The sequence below is a fragment of the Puccinia triticina genome, chromosome 12A (genome assembly GCF_026914185.1).
Source record: "Puccinia triticina chromosome 12A, complete sequence".
Taxonomy (NCBI): Eukaryota; Fungi; Basidiomycota; class Pucciniomycetes; order Pucciniales; family Pucciniaceae; genus Puccinia; species Puccinia triticina.
Window position 1 is genome coordinate 3,759,392 of NC_070569.1, and position 15,542 is coordinate 3,774,933.

Below are 15,542 nucleotides of genomic sequence, written 5' to 3' on the forward strand. Positions count from 1 at the left end.
GTCTTGTTTTTTTGTTTCATTACTGCTTCCTGTAATTTTTATGTTGCTCCCTTCATCTTTTGTTCTGTTTTATAATGATTCTTGCATGCTTGATCCCAATCAGTTTTCAAAACCTGAATCACTTGGTCTTTGATTGGTAGGTACTCCTCCAAATTCTTGGTGAGCCTACATAACCATAGCCAAATAATCAGAACCAAAGTGACTTGCAGCAAGGGGCAGGAAGGACAAAAAAGAGGAGAATCCAATTATCCAAAAAAAGATTAGATATTTGCTTCACAGGCCTATGACAAAGTATCTTGACTAGGAATCACCGCTGAACCGCTTTTACCATAACCAAAAGCTTGGTTCAATTTTCATTAGAGAAAATTATTGGGTGTTGCACTCAATGCCCCAAGGCTGCTCTGGATTTTCCATAATTGGTGATGCATCAGGGGTCAAATAGACTGAATCTGCATGGAAAGTTGGAAACAGGGCAACCTAGCCTTGACCCGGAATGGAACAGAGGGTGTAAAGTTTTTGCTTTGGGCAAAATTTTGTTGGCAATTCTTGTGGAATGCAAGATAATGTTGAATAGCTGAATCTTATTGCTCATACAAAGCCTCCAGCTTTCCTAGCGCATCTGACAGTGGTTTGTTGTACCGGAACTGGGAAACTCCCCCAAGGGGAAAATCATATTGCCATATAGGTATGGTGTTTATAGTATTTACAAGTATGTAATTGGGTTGGTGAGAAACTATGTGAAGGAAAAAACTGGAGCTATGTAAATAAGTGTAAGTAAATAGTATGCAGATATGGAGTAAAGTGATGAGAAATATGTAATAATCTATAAAGCCATAGTCCTGCCACAACATGGTTGGCCTGCTGCGCTTTTTGCTTATTTTTCTAGCAGCAAAAAAACTCTTCAATACCACCGATCAGTAGCACTCTTTTGCTGCGCTAAGCGCTGAAATGGCAAACACCGGCTGCGCTGGGCGCTCAAAAGAGGAAACTCTCCCTGAAACAGTAATATCATTTTGATCAATGGAATGAGCACTAAACAGCGGGGAAATGTGTTGCAATGAGCACTGGAGAGTCTCAGATTCTGCTGAGAAAGCTGGGTTGGATCAAATGGGCCTTTGCTTGTGGTCTGTGGTTGGAATGATGAAAAAAAACTCCGGGCCAATACCGCTACTTCCAGCAATTATGTAGTGACTCAGCGCAAAAGAGCGCAGCAGCCCGCCGGGCTATAGCCACTGTTCACAGCAAAAAGCCGCGAAAAGTGAAGAGATGTGCCGCCAATTGCTGCACGGCTTTTGTTGCATTATTTTACAGCATAAGCGCAATAAAATCACTGCGCTGCGCAAAGTTCAAAGCACACGTCGCGGTTTTCTGCTGTGCAGGCGCTGAAAACAGTGTTTGGCCGCTGCTGCTATTGTACTACCACAAGTTTTTGCATCATTTGTTGCAATGATAATTGCGAACAAAAAAACTGTTGAGTTAGTGTTGTTAGTTATTTCTGAAGCAAGAGGTGCAAGATCTGGTATCTATTTCAGAGGGGTTGTATCCAATTTCGTTTCCCGCGGCTCAGCCGCGAGTTCCCTAGTTGTATTGTATTGGGCACCCAAATACACAGTTTTGGAAAACCATGTATTGTACTTGATAACCAATACATCCAAAATAGATCTATTTCAATACAATACATGCACAATACTGATACTTGTAAATTATCAGTTTCACGGTTGATTTCACCCTTAGTCACCACAAGAGGCATCACTGGAGCCCCGCTGAATTGGAAGTTACACCTCTTTGGACCCCACCAAACACCTATCACATGTTCAACCCACCCAGTCACCAGGCTGTCACCATCCTCAAGTCAAGGATCACAGCATTATGCTTACACATGTCACTAGGCTTTATGGGCGACTCCGCCGCCCTGGGACCAATGGTGTAATATTGATTGACTGCTAAGACAAAAAACATATGTGCAAAGTTCATTATTGGATATGGGGGTTGGGGAAGAGAGAGAATTTGCTAGGGAGGTGGAAGCGGCTAGATAACGGCCTCAGTGTGCCTTGGAGAGAGATCCTATTCCAACAACACCACCAAATTACCAGTTTTGGAAGTTGACCTCAGTTTCCGCACAAAAAGAAAGAAGAAAGAAAAAGGATGTTCAAGTCTACATACAGCTTGGAAACAGCCTTGCCCACAGCCCGCCAACAAAGCACAAGCACACGAGCAAAGAAAGGGAAAGAGGACACGGAAACACGGGGAAAGGATGGCCAAACTTGGAGAAGTCTGGTTGAAGTTTATGTTACTAATATACAGGATTCAAGTAGACAAGATACAAGATGGGTGAGAGCGCCGGTTAGAGTAATAAGGTATATATTTAGGCAGCCGAGAGCGGCTGCTGCGTAGAAAAGCTAGTGTTAGGATAAGACTGATATGGGAGATACATGAAGAGTAATAGCTGAGAGCTGCTAGTAGATGAGAGTCCAAGAGAGGGCAGAAGAGAGGTCATTAAATGGCCTAAAAGAAGGTACTGTAAAAGGGAAGACCGGCGAGTCTTCACAGTGGATTGAGGTGTAGGGCAAAGGTATAAAACCATTCCCACATGGCCTGTACATTGTTGCAGGTCATTGTTTGGCTCTTGCTTGGCACCAATTGCTTAAAGAGCCAAGTGATCCAGGACATTTTGTACCTCTACATAGTTTGTTGGAAAGTTGGAGGGGGAGGAATGCTGCCAAAAAATAAATTGGTTGGCACATGTCAGTCCGCTTAATTTTAAAACGCTAATAACAACAATGTCTCATTTATACAATTATGGTGTTCAAAGTTGGTTTGCATAATTTTATGCATGCCTAAATCATAAAATCATAAAAAAATTGCAGGGGATATGACTGTCTGATTATGTAATACAAAATTTCCTCACCAAAATATTTTTATGATTTTATTGTTTATGCATGTGTAAAATGATGCAAACCAACTTTGAACACCATAAATGATTAAAATAAACGACAAGATCAAATTATCCATTGCCAACAACAATTTTGGTCATCAAGACCAGCCACTTTAGGGAATACATACCATCACAACACACATCAAGAAGGGTTTATAATGTTCCTGATTTTCATTTTCCCATTCCATCACAACAATGTTTGAGAATTGTTTCTAATCCAAATGTTCATTTTACCAAAAAGAGCGCCAAATCAAATGCAATTTCAACAGCACCCACAAAACCCCCAAAATCACCAACTTCAACACATTTTACTTTCCCATCATCAGCAACAATCACAAAGTCCACACCATAAACCCTCCCATCATTGGTGGTCAGTTGCTAAAAATTTACTCAACTTTCAACTGATGATATCTTATGCAAGAAAAAGTTTAAAGGAATTCTGAGTAGGCCAAAATAGTGGTTGAGAGTTGTTTTATGATATAAAACAGCATTTTTATGACTTGGGAATGTATAACATACTTTGAATTCCAGAGTCCCATCAACTTTGCCTCCCATCATTAACAACAATTCCAACATCCACACCATCCACCCTGCCATCATTACCACCAATCATCAATTCCACACTGTCAATCCTCCCATAATTATTAACAATCTCTTCCTCTGCGCAGGGAGAATTAACATTCTCTTTCTCAGCCCCATTATTTTCAAAATGATGAAAATAAAAATCATGGAAACCACACAACCAAGGTTTGTATCATCAACTTGCTCAACTAGCAAAGTGCTTCACCAGTAAATTTACAGAATCTGTTTCCATCTTCTGATAATTTCCCAAAGTTATCCCCTGCGCCAATACCCAACCTGGGATGGCCTGCCTGATATTGATTTGGGAATTATTTAAGAACAAATTGAGGAACAATTATCTCAATCTGGATTGGTTGATCCCCCTTCTAGAAATTTGGTTGAAGATGATTTCACAGACAACTGCTCCCCCAGAAATCTTCACTAACAACATGTAAGCTGTCTGATTGCATGGGACTGAACATGCTGGATTCAGGCCTTATATTTTGAGGGCAGTGATTTTTGTGTACAATCTGCACTCAGGAGAACATTCATATATGACACAGAAAATGATTCCGAAAACTGGAGGTTTCATGGTCAAGATAGACTTCCAGGACTGATGCAAACAAACCAATCAATACTTCACCATTAGAGTCCTCTCATATGCCAGTTTGAATGTGTTGCATCTGAAATCACTGAAGCCATCTAAACAGAAACTGGATGTTGAATGAAGAGAGGTCAAGCTTCAATGTCAACCAAGTTCAAATTGACAATGCAAATCATTTGAAAAATCAGCAAATATCAGCCTTTGATCAGATTGCTAATGCATGTTATGCATAACAGACTGCTTCATTCTTTATTGATGGTCCAGGAGACTCCGGAAAGACTTTCTTATACCACTACTTATTGGCCAATGTAATCCCAAAGAATTGCTATTGTGCGTGCTGGAAGTGGTGAACTCTACTTGTTCTAACCATATGGATATTCAACCTGCCCATTTTAATTTTTAATCCCTCCAAGTCCATGGGAATTGCAGCTATGAACATGCCATATCACAGGGTTGCCAAGCTAAATTTTGCGATTCCTCCAAAGCTTCTGCAAAATTCAGTCTCTTCAATCACAAAACATTCTCAAAACTCAATGGCAGATGTGTTGAGGCAATCAAAGATGATAATTTGGGATGAAGCCCCAATGACACATAGACATGTACTTGAATGGGAGAACTTACACAAGCTATGATTCTGTAGAGGATGATCTCCAAAACCTATATTTGCACAAGTATATCAATGGGTTAAACATCTCAGGTTTCCCACCTCATATTCTGCAATTGAATAATCATGCTCAGGACCTTGATTGGAACATGGGAATTTGTAATAGAACCAGGTTCAAGGTTGATTGTGGAAAACTTGGGTCCAAATGTGATTCACGCAAGAGGAATATCAGGTAACATTGTTAATGATTCTGTGGCCATCCCTTACATTACTTTCATATCTGACCCAAATGAGTCAGGAATGCCTTTTAACCTCATAGGCAAGCAATTTCCTGTCAATGTGGCCTTCTCCTCAATGTCAAACAATTGGAAATGTTGGTATTTTACTTCATGAACATATTTTTAGTCATGGCCAGCTATAGTTGCGTTGTCAAGAAGCAAATCAAGCCAAACTACTAAGGTAGTGGGTAGTGATTCCACAGTGTGAAAGTGGCCGGTGTTCAGAGTTTTTGATTCTCCCTCATCACCATTTTTCCAAATATTTATTTTTTCAGCAACAAATTTTGTGTCTTTTCCAAAAAAACTTGACCTTATTTCATGCAGTTTCACTTGAAATGTTGTTTTCCAACCCATTTTTTTTTTGGTTAAAAGTTGGTTTTCCTTAGACTGAATGCGTAGTCACCCTGGATTTGCATCCTCAAAGTTTTGAAAAACTTAATTCATTTCCTTTCAGCTGTCCCCTTGTCGCCTTTCACACCCCCTGAAACCCCAAGTTTGGGGGCTATGCCCTTGTTGAGAGATAACAGCACTCTTCACGTAAGCTAAACATCAGCAAGATTGAAATAAAGTTTATCCCATTCAGCCAGCCAATTTGGCTGGGAAAGTATGCTGATGTATTGTGTTTTTAATAATGCTTGGACTTTCCAAGGACTTTTGGTAAGGCTGGCACCCGGAAAGTACCACCCGGGTGGAACCACCCGGGTGCGGGTGGTCGGGATGAGGCCAACACCCCACCCGAACCCCCGGGTGGATTCGCAGTACAAAATGGGCGGGCTTAGAGGTTTATTACAGCAAAAAAGCGGGCCTCAGTGCTCCGATGAGGAGAGAAAGCTGTACCTATAAGCAAGGTAGGTATATACAAGAGATTTTGAACGGACAAGCGAGTGTATCGACTGGGTTGAATGAGTGTTTGAGATGAGAAACAAAAAAACAAGGAACTAAATTGGGCTATCAACTAGCTGATACCATTCCTTAAGACATAGTAGCTGTTCTACGCTTGCAGGATCGAGCGATGCACGCTGCCAAGAGACTACCCGACGACCTTTAGAGAAGACTCGCTCTGAGGCTGCGCTTGTAGCGGGAATGGCCAGGTAGCGGCGAGCCATCTTCGATAAGATTGGAAATCTCGATTGTCGCCTAGCCCAGTACTTCAAGATTGGAGTTCCTTCGGGTTCAAGCTCTTCTGCTAGATAACGACGGATCTCTGCTTCGATTGTGTCCAGCTCGGTGGCAGGTTCATATAGTTCCGAGAAGAAGTTGGATGTATTCTTCTTTGGAGCGGGGTTTGAATTTGTCGGCTGAGCGGGATCTAGTGTCTCATTGAAAGTCTTTGCAACCTGGTGAAATGTTCCGATGATTCCGTCAACAGAAATACAATAGTGCTGTTCGATAAAGGCTTCGTTCTTTTTCCAGACGGCCGTCTTGAAGGTCGGGTCAAGGATCATCGCACAAATGTAAATAGGTTTGTTGAGTGCGGAACAAAGGTAGCCTTCGATCTTGTTGACAATTTGGGTTGCAGGTTGAATCAGCTGGGCTTGGTCATATAGACCATGCTGAACTCGCTTCAAGTGCTTCATCAACACTATGTAGATAGGGAGTGCAGTGTTCAACGTTGGGTAGTTCGATCCGCATAGCATGCGAGTTGCTTCGTTGAGAGGTTCTAGCAAGCGCATCAGATTTGCTGCTTGGTCCCATTCGGCCATGGACAAGATGAACAATCGGGTTTCGGAACTCTCATTACAGAAATGGATGCAAGACTGGCGAAGTTGAATCGCACGATTGAACATTTCAAAGGTTGAGTTCCACCGAGTGGTTACATCAATCTCCAGGCAACAAAGCTTGGAGCCTGATTCTTTGAGCTCTGGCTGGGCGAATTCAACAACTTTACGGAATCGTTCACGGCGTTGCGGAGAAAACCTAACGTAAGTACACATTCCGTGAATTCTCTTGAGGATGGTTTTGAGATTTATTCCAATGCCGTCCGGATCGGAAGTCAGATGCGAGATGCGCATGACAGTCTGGACAGATTGGGATGCATCGGGTTCGTTGGCATCCTGGTCATCAACTTTGTCTCCCATGGATATTTCTTCGCCGTTGCGGTCTTCTTTGATGCCGCCCAGAACCGCGAGACCAGCTTTCGCTCCTAGATTTATTACATGGGCGATGCAACCCAATAGGTGGGTGTCAACGTTGAAAGAAGGCATTTGAGTTTTCAATTCTCGAGCCATTTTGCCGTTGGTAGTTGCGTTATCGGCAGTAATCGTATGCAGTTTCTTGAGGAGGCCATAGTCTGTAAGCACATGATGGAAAAGCTTGGCAAAATTTTTTCCAGTATGCTTTCCTGAAGGAATAAAAAAAGGTGAAAATATCATATCAGGATGCGCGCAGAGGTAAGCAATATAAAACAAGAGGACATACCTCGTACATGGGGGACTCCGATGGTCATGTCAATCAGCTCAAACTCTTCATTAATAAAGTGGGCTGTTACACCCATGAAAGCAGTTGAATTCGGCGCAGTCCATGCATCCTGGGTGAAGCAGACAAAATCTTGGCCCCGGAGATATTGAGTCTTCATCTTTTCTTGGGAGTGGAGATATACCCTCGTCAAATGATTCGCCATAGTCTTTCGGTTGATGGGTTCCATCAACGTTGCCGCTTCTTCATTCACCAGTCTAATCAGGTTTTTGAACAAAGGTCTATCCACAACCAAAAATGGGAGATCAGCGTCGGCAATAAAATAAATCAACGCCGTCTTGAGGGATTCTTGGTTCAACTGTAACTGAGAATTTTCCGGGGCCTTCAGCATGTTGATACAAAAAATCAATGCAAAAGATCCTGGAGATTCACCTTTGGGGCCAGAATATTGGTTTTTGTCCATCGTCCAATGTCAGTTTGTGATTTATTGATCTTTTTACTGAGCCTCGGATCAACAAGTCGATGGAGATTTTGAAGGTGTTTGTGGAAGTTTTTTGTGCTTCCACTTCGATCTTTCTTCAACGTCGCGCCACACATCCTGTTATTCTTACCAACAACTTGGCAGATTGCGCTGCCTCCATCTTCGGTTTCTTTGAAATGGGTCCACACCCAACTACGCTTCTTTGATTGACTTTGAGGTTGGCTTGAATTCTCGTCTTCGTTGTCAACTTCAATCTCAATAACATTGGAGCGTTTGGAGGTGGAACTGGTGGAATTCACAGGGCCAGCGGGGGCAGGGTGAGAGGTTTTCTTGCGCTTCATATTGACTGAGGATGCTATAGATCGTTGAGACTGCAAGTGCACGGCCACAACTCCAGCAGTCTCCTCTGCTCAGCTCAGGGGCGAAAAAAAAGCTTAACCACCCGGGTGGATCCCGTTCCACCCGGGTGGTTTCGGATCTGGGGTTCGGGATGAGGCTGACCCCCCGCCCGAACACCCGGGTGCCAGCCTTAACTTTTGGATGGTAAGGTTATGGACTTCAGGGCACAGCACCCGTTTAATCTTTGGGTTTCTGCCATACACAGCCCCGGGGGGATTGCTGTGATTGGATGACTGGCTGAAGGCAGCTGTGCGGTCAGGAGCCGGCGCCCATCATCAATCCCACCGATATCCATCAACACGTATTCCGCCAATCAATAACAACAACCTCCACCAACCAGTACCTCCAATTTTATGTCTTATCGCATGTACGCCCCAAAAATCAAGGTCGCTGTGGTCCGCATGGCGCAACAAGAACTGTGATTGGCCAAAATCTGATTCTTACTGGAGGTTGAGGTATCTCCACAGTTTCTCTGTAGATGGCTTCAAACTTTCCAAGAAACCCGATGCGTTGTGAAGGATCCGACCTTTTGTGAGCGCCACGGCCAACACTTCATGATTGAACTTATCTGCTTGGAACCGGGTCTCTTTCAGCACAAAATAAAAGAGCGTCTCTATGACTCGTCTGGGCTCTTGCTCAGCACCAAGGCCGTTCACTAAAACCTCGTGGAATGTTTGTCAATAACTTGGTAAGTACTTAAGCACTGTGGCTTTTGTTTTCCAAACAACTGACCCTTAATCTCCCTAACTTCTGATCTCATCAAAAGCATTTTCATCTTAACCATATCCACTTGTATTTCAAATCATGACACGTGCAGTCATCTCACAAAAAATTAGCCCTCTGGTTTTATCTCAATACAAGTCGGTGCACCATCAGCATTATTGTCTATAGCATAGTTGTCTTCATTTTTACTTCTGTACTAGTAGCACCATGCCATATAACAAAAGCCTGTGAACCTTTAATCCCTACCAAAATATCAAGTTTTTCAGGATTTTAGAATCAAGATTGGAGAGATTTACTCAGGACTGCCCAAGGGCTTGGATACAATGTACGCGGATGTTAGGATCCGCGTCACGATATCAATGAACAAAAACCCTGGAAGACGAAAAAGAGAGAAATAAGGGGTTGATTTAATTGTCATTTGAGCTTCTTAAATATATTGAGATGAACAAACCCATCAAAAAACTAGCTGATAAACTTTTCAAGTGCGGTTTTCCTCCAAGCACTTGCTTTTCCCATTTCTGCCAGTTTCCGATGAACCCAGTCGCCATGCCTCCACATGCAACCTCTGACAACCCATATTCATACTCTAGCAGACATGAAGACGAATGACCTCCCCTCCAGGGGAACCCACCAGAGTAAATTTGACTGCGATGTGTGATGCTCTCTTGCCTTTCAATCATCCCTTTGTTCCTTGTCCGCACACACCACCACCTCCAAACGGCGTGGATTGAGTCAAAAGGGAGGAAGTTAGCAAACCAGAGGCTTCGCGCCTGCTTGGCCCAGCTAAAAGCCACGTAACCACCGAGCCTGGCGCCCTTGCAGCTCAATCAAGTTCAAAGCCGTTGGTCGGCGCCAGCCTGCATGCGATCAACCTCAGCGCTCCACAGAGCCTGGAAATCAAACAAGTTGGTTTCATTGCCGTCCTGTTCAGCCTGTTTTGCTTTTGAGTGGCTTTCGGAATTGAATATTGACGGAGGAAGGAGCATCACAAGATTTGCTTCAGCCTCTTGCTTTGATTTCATCTGCTTGGGGAACTCAATCAGTTTTTCCGGGCGAAGGGAACCGGGTCTTTTGGTGGGCAAGCCGTCCGCGGATCCGTGGCCGCCAAACCAGGGTGTGCTAGAGGCGGCTAGATAGACGGTCGGGGTAGTCGGAGTGGCGCCACAATTGATGGTCACAGTATGTAACAGTTAGTGATGGATCCAGCCCGAATCAAGACATTGATTGGCAAGGTGGAAATCGGTATCCGTCGAGGGTAGTAAACCAGGAAATGGCGGGGGGGGGGGGATTGATTTGCCGGTTGACCATCCGAGCTGTTGACCATTCGGACAATTGAGCCACAGCCTCATAGGAGTGGTACTGCTGTGGCCCCGATGATTGTTGCAGGATCATGGCTTTCGAAGGAGGATAAAAAATGTGTAACTTAAAATTGAAATGCGAGGATTTTGGCAAACCTTCCTGCCAATCAGTCCAAGCATTCTTGAAAACACAATATATCTCTCACCATGGTCATAGATTTCTTACGTGAACAGTGCTAACAAAGCCTCTCCACCGAGAGCGCTCCGCGCGGACCCTCCGTTCGAGTGGCTTTGTTAAGCTAGCGGGTTTCACGTTTAGAGTCTCCACACCCAGTCCTTCCCTCGACAGTGTGCTGTTGACCGTTCACCACTCCCCAGCCAAACCAAAACAGCAGGCCACCCACCTCAGAACATCTACTTCGTTTGTTGGTCTTGAGACTGATTTTTGACGATATAAACACACTGAACATGAATGATGGCTCAACCTTCGGCCTCATCAAGACCGACCACTACACTTGAACAGCAGCCAACCGATCAGCTTCAGGACAAGCCAAGCCAGCCCAAGTCTAAGCCACCCAAGGACGGAGCGAGGACCCTAGTAGATGCACTAACTGCTTACCAGAGAAGAACTGCCAGGTATGAATTCTTCATCGCTGGTTGCTCAATCTCTATCATCTGGTGTACTCACGAAACCTGCTTGTCCCTCCAGAGCCGAACGTACCGCTGCGCGCAATCAACCGCCTGACTCAAACCCGAGGTCTTCGCACCATTCCAAACCTAACGATATTGATCAAGCCCCAGATGCCAGATTACGACCCCAACTCTCCTCGCGCCGGACTCAAGATGCAAATTTTGAAACGAGAGACTATGTCGATTCCAAACAACAGCCCGCTCAAGGACGCTCTGGGGGATCTCCCTTTCCATCCAAGAAGAACTCATCATCCAATCGGAACTCACCCAGAGGACTCCGAACTCCTAATGAATCCAACTCCAAGCTCTTCGATCCCAAGCTAGATTTATCATTTACCACGTCCAAGAGATCTCCCGAAAAGATTCGCATCGAGGGTCGATCTACCAGGGCAAACAAACTTCAAGCACAGAGTAATCATATGCTCAAAATCCCTGCTGGGACCTCAGATGACCGTGAAAGCTCACATTCCAATCCGTCGCAAGCCTCTCATGGAGTAGCTAAAAACCTTCCAGCTCAAATAAGAACCACCGCCCCACAAGATCGTAGTTGGAAACAGAAAAAAAACCATGTTCGTGGTAATGTTGCCGAACCTCGTCAGCTCTTCGATCCTCGTAAACATGACCCTGTCAAGTTTGCCAGCTCGACTAGCTCGCAACGACCTAGCGAACTCACCAACCCCAAGAATTCAATCCTTACAGGCAGCAATGGCGATCAAGATTCGATGGGCTCTCACTCCTTTCCGGCGAAGGATGATAATGAAGAAGAAGAGAATAAGAATGATTTGATCGCTAACTTGAAACACGCCTATAAACAAATTGTCAGTCTAGAAACCGCTCTGAAGGATGAAGAATGTGCAGCCAAAGCCAAAGAAGAGGAAATACGGGCACGAGAAATCCGAGAAGGTCAACATCGTCTTTCGAATCCTTCGAAAACCTCATCAGCTTCCTTGCTCCGGAACCACGCCCAACAGAAACGTCATCAAGAAGATTATTGGGTCAAGTTAGCGAAGCAGCATCGAGAGTCAGTTATCATTTGTCCCCTACAACTACCGACAGGCTGTAAATTCATATTTTATCCACCACGTGTTGACTAACTGTATAATCGCCTTATCTTTCCTTTTTACCCTTTTTAATCAGATTGGCTGAAACCCACCAACAGTTTTTAGAGATGGCCTTAGACCCCCGTCTACCCGCTTCAATGCACGCTCTACCACAGAAATACAACACCCCTAGTCGACTGTGGCAGATCGGATTTCATCAGCTACTTGAGCGACTTAGACATGCCCTACCTACATCAGTAAACTCGGCCTTCAACGAACAATCTAGTCAGCTGTTACTGGAGCATATGACTGATTTTATATATTTTGCCTACGGATTTTATACGGCCTTACTGGAAGAACAAAGACTGTTACCATTCAAGAGTGTATGGGTTGAGCAGTTGGGCGATCTGGCTCGCTACCGGATGGCTGTTGCTGGCTTGACGAGCAAGTTTTCTGCACCGAACGAGGCACAGTCGAGTGCCAGAAGATCAGAAGTCGGCATCCGGGTCCCTGGTCAGGAAATTGATGCTGAGAATGACAGCGAAAGTGGACGAGAGCGAATCAGACCTAGGGCTCGGCGGCCGCACCGATCCCGAGGGAATGAAGAGAACGTGCCGTCCTTGTCGGAAAGCCAATCCAGCCGACTTGATCTTTCGTCGCAAGACAGTCGTAATCAACTTGCGCCATTGGACCCTAAGATTGCCCCTCCACGAGCAGGGGGTAGTATCGGGCTGGCCGCCTTGGGTGATTGGGATTGTGAAGAGCAAGAGATTTGGAGGGCGACTGCCAAGGATTGGTATGCTAAAGGTCTAGCCGACAATCCTGCCACTGGGAGATTGCATCATCATTTGGCTCTGTTGAGCAAGGGTGACGAACTGAGGACCATTTATCACTACTGCAAGAGGTGAGAGAGTTGTTCATATTCACTTTCATTGGTGGTTGTCTGAGCCTGCTTGAACGGCTGATGCAAGAATATTCATTCATTTTTTCTATCTAGCTTAACAGCCGCCCATCCTTATCTACCAGCCAGAGAGTCGATCTTGCCGTTCTTTGAACAAGAGCATCAATCCAGAAGAAGCAGACCTGAAGTCTCGATTAACGACCTCTTTGTTCACCTGCATGGGATGCTGTTTACAAAGATTCAACTGGATGATTTCGATTCAGAGCTGGCTCGTTTTATGGAAAAGCTCACGGAGGATCGATTTTTATCTGACAAGAATGGTCGCCGAGGGAGTGGTCGACAACCGGGAGATATCATCGCCCGGTCTACGATGACAAATGCCAGTTGGGTGATGATGGGGACTATTAACATCTGTGCTATTTTACAGTATGGTCTTGAAGACGGTGTGATTCGCGCAACCCAACATACCGCCCAGAAGTCTCATGATGTTCATTCGCGGCCTAACAATCACAGGGCAGCAGCCAAAGGCCCAGCTGGAAATTCCAAACAGGCCACTATCGCACCACAGGCCATCTTATTGAGCAATTCAGCCAGTGTCAATCCTCCCATCGAACCTCGTAAGACAACTCGTTCGATCAGCTCGGAAGATGGCATACCTACTGATCAGTTCGACGAAGAGCACAAAGCGATTATGATCAAGAGAACTGAAGTCAATGATGCCGATGAGGAGAGCGATCCGATCGTCTTTGTCTGGGCAGCCAAATTCACCTTTGAAATCTTCAAGGAAGTCTTGCAGCAGAATCCCACCGAAGAAGTTTGTCCATATCTGACGATCATCCTAACCTTCATCGGATCACTGTGTCACAATGGTCGGGCGATGAGAAAATTGGAGAGATTCATCCCATGGGATAGATTGGTGATCTACCTCAATCAGATCCGAACTTCAGTACCAGTTCGAGCTCCATCCACGGTTCCGGCTCGTGAAAGTTCCGGTTCATCTCACTGTCGACTCACCGGCTTCCCCTTGTTAGAGGACTGGTGTTTGAGGGGAATGGATTGGGCTGGAAAAGGGCTGTTTGGGAGAGGCTATTGGAGACAACAGAAGAACAACGTTGGTAACGGTGCGAGCCCGGGAGACTCTATCAGAGAGTCGGGTAGAGCGACACTTATTCCGGGTCATCAGAACGTCGACTCCGAACTGGATGCTTTAGTGTCTTTGAACGGAGAGCTCGAAGGGGGCCAGGTCCGCTCTCGGCTTGGGAGAATCGATTGGGAAGGTGAAGAGGCCAGCCAACCCACTGACGCTCGGTCTCTCTCCTCAACCGATCGCTGGAAACGGGTCGCGATCGTTGCTGACTGGATCGTCAATTCGGTCCCCGGAATCAAGTACGATAAGAATGGTGGACAGACCTTCGCGATATCACAGTCGTTGAGAAACAGGATTGACCGGTGGGAGGCGGAGGCTAAACGCGAGGAAGATGAGCGCCAGTTGGCCAAATCTCGAACTATGAGCGCCTATCATCGCATCGCCGAGTTCGATGAACAAATCGATGGCGAGATCGATGATGATGATGATGATGATGACGATGATCCTGAGGATAGTGAACTCGTGAAATCGTTGAAGGTATTATAGGACGACCTTGACATTATATATGATTTTGCATTTTCTGACCACTTTTTACTTCTTGTGTGATTTTTCTACTCGCAGGCACGGCGACGAGAATTGAAAATGATTTTGAACCAGGCGAAGAATGTTTCGGCCCCCTTAATGGGCTCCAAACCCAAAGGACGGAAATCGCACGCCGGGTTCCAGGCGAGACTTCCGCCCGCCCATTCGAAGGCGCATTCTCGAAACAAGAACCAACCGAAGATTAACGTTCTACCGGGCTATACGACGCTAGTGTTCGATACTAACATCTTAATCGGAATGCTGACGATCGTCAAAGATCTCTTGGAGTCTGAACAGTTTACGATCGTCGTCCCTTTGGTAGTCATTACTGAATTGGATGGGCTCAAGAAACGGGCCAGTGAGCCTGAGCCTCAGGCCAGACGATTAGGCGAGGAAGCCCTCGAAGCCATCAAATATCTGGAGCAGTCGATCAAGAGCTATTCCAAGATGTTGAAGATCCAGACTAGCAAGGGCAACTATCTCAGGGACCTGTCGATCAGAAATGAGCAGATCAACTTCCAAGACTTTGGAGCAACGAGCAATGATGATTCAGCAGGAGGGAACAATAAGACTGACAACGGGTTTATCACCACTAATGCGGCGCGGAACTTAGACGATGTAGTCTTACGAGCCACAACCTGGCAGCTGGAGCACTTCTCGGCACGCCTGCCAACTTCAGCATCATCGAACAGCCATTCGGCGGTCTCAGGCGGAACACAAAACGACAAGGCTGACGACGAGAATGAGCCCGAGAAAGTCGTCCTGCTCACGCTTGACCGTAACCTGAGACTCAAGGCGCGGGCTAGAGGCATCCTTGCTGCCGACGAGAAACAGATCATCAACCTCGTCCACTCCTTCGCTCGTCGCCCCGATCAGACTCAGTCCCATCGGGCTCATCGCAACGCCAATGGCTTACCGTCGAAAACCCTCGTTAGTTGAGACCG

The 15,542-nt window shown here is 45.5% G+C and overlaps 1 protein-coding gene across 1 annotated transcript; it reads left to right on the forward strand.

The window, feature by feature from the left end:
- Window positions 1-10,770: 10,770 nt before the first annotated feature.
- PtA15_12A342 (uncharacterized protein) lies at window positions 10,771-15,537 on the forward strand (the record flags this gene model as incomplete). The annotated part of the gene is made up of 5 exons (XM_053161941.1): window positions 10,771-10,934; window positions 11,008-12,009; window positions 12,126-12,932; window positions 13,026-14,553; window positions 14,638-15,537. 5 exons carry the CDS (start codon window positions 10,771-10,773, stop codon window positions 15,535-15,537), a joined length of 4,401 nt encoding a protein of 1,466 aa, XP_053025908.1.
- Between the last annotated feature and the right edge of the window lie 5 nt (window positions 15,538-15,542).